This window comes from Pistacia vera, unplaced genomic scaffold (genome assembly GCF_008641045.1).
Source record: "Pistacia vera cultivar Batoury unplaced genomic scaffold, PisVer_v2 Contig494, whole genome shotgun sequence".
In the NCBI taxonomy this organism is placed as follows: Eukaryota; Viridiplantae; Streptophyta; class Magnoliopsida; order Sapindales; family Anacardiaceae; genus Pistacia; species Pistacia vera.
In genome coordinates, this window is record NW_022196328.1 from 56,330 (window position 1) to 68,055 (window position 11,726).

General features: G+C 35.5%; 2 protein-coding genes across 2 annotated transcripts; both read right to left on the reverse strand.

The window, feature by feature from the left end:
- Positions 1-1,070: 1,070 nt before the first annotated feature.
- On the reverse strand, positions 1,071-5,322 carry LOC116105153 (branched-chain amino acid aminotransferase 1, mitochondrial-like). The gene is made up of 11 exons (XM_031391572.1): positions 5,103-5,322; positions 4,694-4,767; positions 3,935-4,106; positions 3,336-3,512; positions 3,124-3,255; positions 2,944-3,042; positions 2,644-2,760; positions 2,242-2,337; positions 1,647-1,759; positions 1,219-1,443; positions 1,071-1,184 (listed from the first exon to the last, which is right to left on the reverse strand). Exons 1-10 carry the CDS (start codon positions 5,166-5,168, stop codon positions 1,329-1,331), a joined length of 1,161 nt encoding a protein of 386 aa, XP_031247432.1. The 5' UTR covers positions 5,169-5,322; the 3' UTR covers positions 1,071-1,184; positions 1,219-1,328.
- An 829-nt stretch (positions 5,323-6,151) lies between these two features.
- Positions 6,152-10,997, reverse strand: LOC116105151 (branched-chain amino acid aminotransferase 2, chloroplastic-like). The gene is made up of 10 exons (XM_031391570.1): positions 10,893-10,997; positions 10,693-10,799; positions 10,112-10,286; positions 9,466-9,642; positions 9,255-9,386; positions 8,878-8,976; positions 8,271-8,387; positions 7,697-7,792; positions 7,185-7,297; positions 6,152-7,024 (listed from the first exon to the last, which is right to left on the reverse strand). The coding sequence occupies exons 1-10, from the start codon at positions 10,995-10,997 to the stop codon at positions 6,907-6,909; spliced, it is 1,239 nt and encodes a 412-aa protein (XP_031247430.1). The 3' UTR covers positions 6,152-6,906.
- Between the last annotated feature and the right edge of the window lie 729 nt (positions 10,998-11,726).

An 11,726-nucleotide genomic window follows, 5' to 3' on the forward strand; every position in this document is an offset into this window, starting at 1 on the left:
AAAAATCTCCAAGGTTCCACGTCAGAAAGCTGATGGGTGAACGTTGTGTTTATTAAAGAAATGTGACGTACGCAATGGTCATTGTATTAAAATAAACAGATGTCACTTCAACATCGCTTTTGTATTTGAGTAATTAAATGGACTTCCACTATTATTTTTACATTTATTCTTGCCATATTTTATTTAACAAGCTTTAAATTCTTTTAAAAGAAAACTAGAATCAGAGTGGGTTAAAAAGAAAAATGTAAAACCTCAACAACAGGAGGAGATTTTATTAAACATTAATTGATCATACATACTCATCAATGTTAGGATTCAAATACATAAAATCAGCTGAGAGGTTATTTGAAATATAAAATGGACACCAGGACTCGAGTGGTTTAAGAGATGATATGGGTGATCAAGTTAATTGAATCCAGTGATGATTTTAATTAATTTAAAGCATTTCATGTGAAAGTGAAACCCAAATAAAATAAACCAAAAACGTTTGGTAGGTGATAGCAACTTATTTGATACGGACACGTCTTTAAAACAGTACGATGTCGAAGCTGTGTCGTATAGCTTAGTCGTTATCGACTGTGCTTTGCTTCTTTATTTACACTACGTTTCGAGTCGCAGCTATGCCATGGCCCATGGCAAGTAAAACGCACCAAAAACATTTGTCTTCCCTAGTTCTTTTTAGTTATTGGAAGATTAATAGTAGTTCTTAGACTGGCTGTGTCTTGATTTGAGTAGTGACCTTACATAACAAGTGTGATTTATATAACAAAACTAATATAGGACCGAATATTATTGAATCAATTAGATAATGCTAAAAATTGGAAGTAACAGAAAGTGGACATGCATTATCGTCATGGCGCGGTCTGAAGATGAAGATGAAGATAAGATCTCCAGGTAAGGTATTAAGTTAAAATTAAAAAAGAAATGAAGTGGGTAAGGTGATAGATACGCAGAGTTTGCAGGGCCCCATTGCCCATTCCGGAATTAGGCAATTTTAGCAGATTGTATTGAATTAAATATGATAGAAGTAAGATCACTCAATCCAATTCTACCAATAACATATTTCTCATGCCATTCACATGCATTCTGTGATATATTGTTGTGTTTTAATTCCTTTTTAAATGGCCGATTAAAGTTTTATATAAGAAACTTAAAACATGCCAATTGCCATGATATAAAATTTGACACCGTTGTTGTCTAGAACAGAGGAATCATTTCAACAATACAATTATATTATTTACAGGACAAATGGGAGAACGCACCTGATGCATAACATTAACATACACAATGTTTTTACATATATAAAAGCAGATGAACTGCTGTAGGTCTTAATGAATCTGAACAGTCCAGCCCTTCTTATCCTCAATTATGCCCCTCTGAATTCCAACAAGAGTTGAGTGAAGTTCCCCACACACGGACCCGGCACCAGTTTTATATTCAGTTCTGAATATACGAAAATGGTACGTGTTAATACAATTTACAGATATAGAGATTTGGCAATTACAGAGAGGGTGTACAAGTGACCGTGCTACCAAATTACTTACAATTACATAATTATGGCAGAATTATTTGTTCTTAAAAGGTTATATATTTCTGATTCTTGTGATTAGAGGAAAAAAGACAAATCTCTAAAAATACTTACTTACCTTTTGTCCCCATATGTAATACTGCCTACAGGAGCAATAACTACAGCAGTTCCTGTGGAAAATACTTCATCCGCATCTACTAACTCATCGACTGGAATTGCTCGTTCCTCAACCTAACATAGGTTGGGAAATATTCAGAATGTATGTGCTTTGCGGAAATAATAAGCAATAGATATCTGAATTAATTTTGTTATACTCTATATGGCCCATTAAAATTCAAAACTAGGTGACCTAATAACTAGGTTTCTCGCAGAGCAATAAACAGAAAACGAAGTCTTGAAAGTTACAACCTAAAGAGAACAAACAACCTATTATAAATAACTGTAGAGAAATACAAAACATCCAAAAAGAAAAAAATGAAATTCTGAAATTGCAAATAATAGATAACAATGGGAAAATTCATGACATTAGAATTACAAATACAACTAGAGTAGTGTGCAAGCCCAGACTCAGATGCAGGATAGCATCAGTGAAATTCGGCAGGCATTCTACACATGAAAAAGGCTAGAAATAAACCTTATTGAAATTTATACCTTCAAAGCTTGATTCAGGAAATTAGGCTCATTTTTAGTGGTCCAGAGGTTAAAATAGTCACCTGGAAGCCGCAATCTCGGGCAATTTCAATGATGCTTTTTCGGGTAATCCCTTCAAGAATAGTCCCATTTGTAGCAGGAGTTGAAATAACGTTGCCCTGGTACAATTGAAGACATGGTTTAGATCTACAGGCGGCCAATTTTAAGACAATGGAAAGTAGAGCTCTATATGGAGCAAACCATAAAACTGGTAATTGGAAATCCATCAAGCATTACAATATGATGAGTGAAGCTTAGTTTGTTCATTCAATTCCTAAATCTATGAAGGTTATCACTCTGTAATAGGTTTACCTGTTTCAAGATTCATTTCTTACTTGCTGTGCCTCTCTGGTCATTTAAAATTCACTTCAAATCTTGATGCTAATATTATGCATAATTGCTAGAATAATTGTTCTCAAAATTACCTTCACAATGAAAATGTTACAAGACGAGACTTCCTCCAAATTTCTCTTATTCACCGAGTCAAGGTACAAGACATCAGAAAATCCTCTGTTTTTTGCTCTGCCTAGTGCTTTCAGAACCTACAGATGATAGAAGGGATATAACAGAGCAAAAAGAAACTGTGCTAAAAATATAGGAAAGAAAAATACAAAGAAACTTGAATTCCATATATATTAAAGTTGATGCCAAAACGGCCCTATATAAAAGGACGCCAATAAGCAATTATCAGTAATCTCTGCAACAGCATGAAAGAAGGAACTTACTGGGGCATAATTAGATATGGTTTTGACACCTCCAGCTCCACCAGGTGTAGCACGATGAAATTCATCCTCCACATACAAGTTCAAAGGAGCCAAACCCTCCTAAATAAAGAATGAGGATAATTTAAACTCTCCTTTTCAAAGTCAAAACTGAAGAAATGTTCAATGAGAAAAATAACCCACCTTGAAATAGTTGCCCACGGGAGAAGCAAATACAAGAAATGTATATTCAGGTGCTGGAGCCAAACCCAATATAGCACCACTTCCCATGAGCAAAGGCCTAATGTATAAAGACCCTTTTCCAGGAGGAGGAACCTGCTTAATTAAAGTTTATAAGCAAAAAGAAGAAAGAGATATTCTAGTGTTCACTACACCAAAGAAGAAAGGTCAATTACCCAACGCTTATTGGCAAGAGCAATTTGTTTCACTGCATCAATGAATTGATCAATGGAGGGACAAGGCATGCACATTCTTTTAGCGCCAATGTCCATGCGAATGGCATTTTGATCTGGACGAAAGAGAATAAGTTGTCCATCTTCCTTTCTGTATGCTTTCAGACCTTCAAACAGTCCCTATAGACAGTCACTGACAACCACGTAAGCATTTGTATTACCCGAGCGTAGTTGTTGGAGGAAACAGAACAACCAATATCAATCTATTGCATCGTCCTCCAAGTCCAAACTTCATATATGTTTCATTTATGAATGCATCATCTGAGTTTTTCAAGACCATAATTAGTTTTGATTTGTGTATCTAGGACAGATCCAGACTCAATCAAAATTTCAACTAGCAAGTACCCATTTCAGTTACAAACTTGGCCGAACTTGTGTGAACACCGTCAAGACAGATCAGAATTCAGAACCCAATTATACATGCTAATCATGTAAAATTCCAATTTGCAAACCACTTATTTTGAATCACTCAACATTAAGAAGTGGTATTTGAGTATAAAATAAACTTCAAACATAAATAAATACATAAGACAGCAGCTTGCCTGCCCATAATTTAAGACTCCTGCTGAAGGGCTCAGCTCAATCTTTCCATAGCGACTAAGCTGTCCTTGTTCAAACTGGCGGTAATCAGAACATTTCATGGAATACATGTAATCAGTTGGCACAAGACCGAATCCAAGATTATCCCAATCCATATCAGCGCAATCATCGTCACTGGGAAACAGAAGTTGAAAGCATAAGGAAAAAGGTGGGGAAGAGAACAAATTAACCACACAATTTACAAGGAATTTGGTTTTACATTTTTGGATCATCCTAATAAACAATTCGGATTATGCTTCGGGTACAAATTTTCATTTTTGCATCATCTTTATCGACTATTCTGATTATAATTAAGGTTTGAATGTAAAAAATCATGTAACCAAGCCACATAATTAGAAGATTTGATTTGGTAATTTTTTTTATCTTTTGAATGCACTCACAATGTTTCTCGTTCATTTTTTCCTCTTAAAATTTCTTATATCTTGGGACTTCCCAAAAAAAAAAAAAAAAAAAAATCATTCCATCATAATTGGCGCAGACAGAGTATTTACAACCCACAACAGGTCATTATCACCAGCAACTGCTGGAGTTAATGGAGAAATTGGTCAACAAATAGGCAGAACAAATGTATTGGTGATAAATTTACACCTTTCTTTGACTGGGTAGGCAAGAGTTTGTCAAAGTATAGAAGCACAACGATGAGCATCAACACAATGTTGTATAGCGTGGTTTGTATCGTTTGTAATTCAATATGCAGTTACCTGTAAGCAGATGATTCGCACACCTGCTGCAGAGAAGACACAGCTTGAGATGTATAACGGTAGTAAGTCCCAAACTGCGAATATGCATGCAAAAATGGATGAGTTCACTGCAATAGTTATAGTTAAGTCTTCCGATTCAAAGGTTAATGATTTTTAAGGAAAGAAACTTTTTTATGCAATCTTATACTTGGATCTAATTGAATGCTAATGATTTTTGAAGGGATATATGATGAAAAATGCCCTGTATTGCTACAATTCTGTTTACTGTCATTTATAACCTAATAATCTCCGACTCCATACCAAGAAAGGAAGGTAAAACCTAAGAATACACGAAGCGATCAATGTTTTAAATGCAACTCGGGACGTTTCAAAAGGAATATAATAAAGCATTAAGATATCAAAGACAAACCTTGGAAAAAGCGGAAGCAGCGCGTAAAGATTGAACCAAATTACGAGAGCATGCAGTTGAAATCATTGCTATTGCTCTTGCTCAGGTATCCTTTCCCGGAAAAGCAAATAAATAAGAGACGGGAAACACTGAACGTTAGACGATGAAAAGTGAGTATCCTTGAGAGGAAGTGCCAATATGCACGTACAGAAATGACACAAATTCCCTACATTTGGCATCTATATGTTCATTTTTAAAGCGACAAGAGAAAGTTGGCGATGCATATCCAATGCATGAATTTGGCTCACTACTCCACATCACTCCGCAGATAAGCTAAGCTAAGAGATGTCTCATGTGACTTGTCCCAAGACAAGCCGACACGTGTCTCTCCATATTTGCTCTGTTCTCTCTCATCCATCATTTCCTCAATATGATAATTAAATCAAATCGGAGTGCTTATCTAATCATGGTAATTTTTCTTTTTTGGTAAGATGTAATCTTAACTAATTTTAAATTATTTTAGCAAAATAACATGCTAAATAATCAACCGATGAGCTTTCGGTAGTCAGTGATCGACCCAGGTCCTTATCTTGGTCTTGCTCAATGCTCATTTGAGCTTGCGTAAATGGCCTAGAACTAGATTGTTTTGTCCTTCCCTTACATGGAGCTTGTGTTATCTAGTGACCAAGATGTCAAATCAGCCACCTAAAATTGAATACTACCACATTCAATTTGGAAAGCATCCTCTTACACGTCTAAAAGTTGTAATTGACCGAGGCCTTTTTGCCCACCTTACAAGTCGAGCTTGTGTGTTGGCTAAAAACTAAGATGCCAAATCAGCAGAGTCTAAAGTTGGATGCAGCCAAATAATTCAGTCAACATGTAACAGAAATAAATGATAATACTTTGTATAGAAACTAATATATAGGATTGTCATATTAGTTTGTAGAAAATAATTTGTATATATAACATTAAATAGTTTGTATATGTAACATTTCTGCAGAAATAATATACAAGGAAAATAAAAGAGAGTTGAAAGTAAATTTAAGGCAGACGGATAACTACCAAGATTTAAACGTTAAAACTTAAAACTCAAAAAGAAAACGTAAATAGGTACTCATTCATGCGATACACTTTTAATTTGTCTTATTACACAGAATTCTGTAGAGACACTTCATTTAGAGATGTGTTCTAGCTTTCAGGGACCCAGCCACAAGACATGGCTCAAATTCAGCGACTGAACCTTAGCCTAAAACTTTTCCAATTGGGACATCATTGTGTGCGACATTTTGGAGTACACGAGCTCAAAATTCATGGGATGGGATAGCTATCATATCGTCATCTATCAGTGTCACAAGGATAGATGGAATCACTACTACTCCACTCAGCTCAATATAATTGTCTATATCCGCTTGGAAATTTTGAGAAAAAGAATGTAATTGGCTAAAGAAGAGACTTATTTGCTAGAGCTACAACTGGAATTCGTGCAATGGACGGCACTATCATATAATGTCTGCCATCAGAGGAAAGTAAAACTGCAAAGCGAAACAGCTGGAAGATGTCAATGTAAAGGAACTAGCTAGCTGGACATTTATATCACTTTGCATTAAGTGATCGGGCCATAATGTTTCTTTTGTTTTTGTTTATAAGGGATGGGGCCTGTATGTCTTAATTTAAATAATGGAATTTCCTTCATCTAGAAGAAGCGATTAAACTCGATCAGCGATCACAAGGGATCGGCAATTAAACTATAGCAACTTAATTATAACGTCAAAATTTCAAGATTCACAAATAGCAGTTAACATTCTTGCTTTTCTCCTTACTTTTACTTCAATACCATTGTCCAACCCATTTTGTCTTCTGTTAGACCCATTTGTATGCTTGAAAGTGCCGAGTAGAGCTGCTGTGACACAGCACCCAGTCTGCTCTCTCTGTAAGACACCCTGTATTACCAAGTACCCAGAAAAGCAAAACGTGACGGTAGCTAAAGGTGAAGAAAAAAATCTTGCTGAATCAAATATTACCCCCTATAGAGTTTCTTTCAATTCAATTTAAGGTTTCATGTAAGCAGTTTAATTTCAGAATTCAAAATAACGAATTCACCTTTTACCCAAGTAAGTAATGCTGCCCACAGGTAGAAAACAAACAGCATCTCCAATGCAAAAGACTTCATCAGCATCAAACAATTCTTCAACTGATACAAGTCGCTCCTCTACCTGTTTACGAGGAATGCCAGAGTAACCTTATTAAACACAGAAAGTAGAACATAGGAGGCCTTTCTTTTCTTAAGACATGGAAAAGAAGATTCCTTGGAAATTAAAAATTCAGGTGGAGAAGAGTCCAAGGGTGCCAAGTGTTAGGCACACCAGAGACTAGCTCAATTTGCATTGTAAAATAAGTACTGCTCCTGAAGAACGACTTTTAGAGTAATGAGTGCTTATCAAATTAGAAGAACAAAAACTTTAAAAGCAGTATCAACTTCATGAAAATTTTCAAAATTTTGCAGCAAAACAGATAAAAGACGAATATCAAGCATGTCTATTACAGTCAATTAGGTAGGTTTGATCAATGAAATTCAAAATATTCATCTGATACTGTCACTCCAATATAAATACCTGGAAACCTAGGCTGCAAGCAATATCAATCATACTTTTTCGTTTTATGCCAGGAAGAATCGTCCCTCTTAGTACTGGAGTAGAGATTGTCTTATCCTAGGAGTTTATAAACAACAGAAGATGTTAAAAGCAAAAGAATGAAGCAGGGATAGGAAAGCCTATTTATTTCAACATCATTATGTTAAAATTAAATGGGGTCATTAATGCCAAAAAAAAAAAAAAAAAAAAAAAACAAAATCTAAGGTCAACAGAACGATTTGTGGCTGAAAGATAATGAGACTGCAAGTTTAATACAAAAGAAGTGGCAAAGCGGAACTCCATGAATATTGAATGTTGTTTCTGTCCAAATTATGTAATTACTAGAACTTTACACAGATTTCCTGCAAGATACCATTGTATCGATCATTCTCAAGTCCCAAAACTGTGCGCCTGTACTCAGCAGCCCAAGACTTTAACAATACATCAGTCATTGCCCTCTCCAAAGACTACTCTTTTTTTTTTTTTTTTTTTTTTTTTTTAATAATCGTAAATATGCAAGGATATTCTAGGTAAAATCTGGAAATTTCAATCATACCTTCACAACAAAAATATTAGCAGTGGAAACCTCTTCCAGATATCTATTGTGAACAGAGTCAAGAAACAGAACATCAGAGAAATCATTTGCTATAGCTGCCGCCTGAGCCTTCAAAACCTGCAAAGAAAAATTTTAAAAGCTCAAATATTTTTTGAAAAATGTCATAATTCATGCTATAGGATGAGCATGGCTGGTATGAAGTTCTTCAAATGGATAAGTGACAAAACAAGAAAGCATGAAAATAAAGACCAGTATGATCATAAGAAGTTACGAACACTATCAAATTAGAGCAGTAAAATAATGTATCAGCTGAGACAGTTTGGTCATATCTAACGAAGTCCAATTATTGCATCAGTAAAAAAAGCGGGTTTCAAGCCTATATGGGTGAAAGGGAATATGAAAATCATGAGACAACTAGACAAGGACATAAGCAAAAAATAGATCTAAGATCAATAAAGCAGAACGAGTGTAGCCAACAACAACACTAAGTAATTAGGAGGCTGCCTTAATGAATTTAATGTCTAAATCTAAATTGATCAGATTGTGCTAACAGGAAAATAGTCCAATCCAAATCATTGCCAAAGTGTCAAGTCCAAAACTAGCTCACCACAGCATAGTTGCTTATAGCGTTTACACCTCCAACCCCACCACAAGTTGCACGTTGAACTTCATTTTCCACCACCAAATTAATCGGTTTTAAACTCTCCTGTCATCATCATACAAAGTAGAGACCTAAATAACAATAAACTTCACCAGCTACAAAGTCCATTCCAAAGAAAAATAAAGAGAGAGAGAGAGCAGGTAATGATCTATTATCCAAGAAAATTTTACAGGTATACATAGGTCAAACATTAAATGATGTGTTAGACTGCACATGGTAATCATCTTGAGGAGTTTCCTCGTAATGTGTCTTAAAAAAAAAAAACAATCTGGAAAGGACAGGTTAATATAAAGGGATGCAAAAAGAGGAAATCAACTGCATACCTCAAAACACTTCCCAACAGGAGTAACATAAATAAAAAAGGTGAATTCAGGAGCTGGTGTAACACTGAGAACAGCTCCAGTCCCCATAAGTAGTGCTCGAATGTGTAAAAAGCCTTTATCAGGAGGCGGAATCTGCGGTATGGCATTGAGCCCATGACTAGGCCATCAAGAAAATGTTTTCTCTTTAGTAAATAACATAATATTGCATTACCCAACGCCTATTTGCCGACACAATAACTTTTACAGCTTCCACAAACTGCTGAATAGTTGGTGCTGGCATACACAGACGATTAGCACCTACTGTCATCCGTAATCCATGTTCCTCAGGACGGAATAACAAGATAGAATCATCTTGTTTCTTGTATGCTCTCAAGTCTTCAATTATTGCCTGAATAAAATAAAAAACAAAATGGATAAAGCATGATTGAGAAGAACACTCTGCAAAACAGAAGCTAATGCAATATTAAAGCATTTATGATGTGCAAAATGCAAAGTCTTCAAACTTCAAAATCAATTATTGATAGGATCACAAGGTGTTGGTAGAAGTGTTAAAATGATCAAGTAATACCAAAAATCATGTTGCCAAATATTATTCAGCAAAATTGGAACATTTATGTACCCACTTCCTTAACAAACATATACAATATAGAATATACCATTGACAACAACAAGAGCACATAAATTGAGAAAATGAGTAAAGAGAACCGGACCCTTAGCCTTTTACCAAAGGGTTCTGTTTAAAGGAAAGACAAACAATCTGCAAGCATCGAAGTTCATAGATCAACCAAATAATTTACTGCACATATAGTCTTGGGAATTAGGAACAACGAATTGAAACATGCATTCACTAAACTAACCTGCCCATAGTTCAAGATACAAGCTGATGGTATCAACTGAATGCTCCCAAAAGGCTGCAAGCCACCATCTGAAAAATCCTCACCTTCCAAACATTTCATAGTATACATGAAGTCAGTTGGCACAGGATTATATCCAAGGTTGTCCCAGTATCCACCAGCTGATGCAGATGTTTCACTGTAGTTTTGAGCGGTCAAAATATTTTGCAAACACAATCAATTGAAAAGTGATAATTCAAAATATCCATTTCCATAAACACACAGAATTAAAAATCATATATCTCTAGTTCACCAACCCAAAAGATGTGAACGTATGAATTGATTTTTTGCAAAAGGGACAAGGGACAAGTGATGGCTCAAAGATTAAATTAGATAAGTCTCTAAATCATTAAGAGTACAGGCTAAGTTGGAGAATTGATTTGTGTTAGTTATAAAATCATAAGAATCATATAAGGAAAGACACCATTTTCTTGTAGGGCAACGTAAATTTCTCCAAATACCTCTCTTTACCGTTTTTATTCTTGATTTTCAGTCATTAAAAGGAAGCAAAATAATATTCAAAATTCAAAATTAAGTTATATTACCCCTGAGAATCTGATGATATAGCATGATGCCATGTTGTTGAAGTTGTAGAAGTGAAGGGACCTAATTGTGAAGAAAATCCAAAACTAATTCGCAACTGATTATGAAGCTGCGACAAAGATAAATATAAAATTACTACTTGAAACTGCAATATGGTTTAAAATTGACTTAAAATTTAATGTCAAGAGTAAAGAGGAAGTGCCTTGAAAGATGATGAGTAATGAATAAGAGCAGCAGTGTTAGAGGAGTAACAACAGCAACGATTAGCAGTAGTGATCGAGAAGACGATGCTGTTGCTATTCACCATCTCTCTGTATTATCTTTTCACTTGTCAATTGTGATCAAGTGTCAGGTGAAACTCAACTCAAGGAAAGGGAGGTTTTCGCGGTGAGATAACACGTGAACAGTTCCAATTTAACGAACAAACACGAAGATGACGCTTTGGTTGATTTGGTTTGGGCCTAGACCCAAACTACTAAAACCCGATTAGTTTGAGTTCTAGGGAGTTCTCAAATATCTCCAATTTCATATGCATTTATTTATTTGGGAATGATTGGCTTTCCCACTAAAAGGAAACACCAAAAAGGCAATTATTATTCAGTGTCACAACTTACAACTTGTGCACATTACCGATTATTCCCATAAAAGTGGCCAACAATAAGTTGGATGAATATTAAAACAAAAAAAAATACAAATGATAGAACGAGATATATCGTCAGTGATCAGAGAATTGTGCAAGAGGAAGAGGGTTGAGCCTCAACCTCAAGTTGAGCCCCAGAGATTTGCGCATCAAGATTGACGCCAGGCCATGCTCGACAATTACAATGTTGGCCTTCGGGGATGTTCTTATAAATGGATGGTAGATGATTTCCGCAACCACCCCAACCGGTCTTCCCGCACGTTGAACACTTCACCTTGTAACACATTTTCTTTTTCTTTGATTATATTTCTCTTGCTCTCTCATTGTCTCAATTTATATAATAAATCATTAAGCCTTCATAGGTAGACTCTCTTTCTTTGCCTAGTGATTAATTCC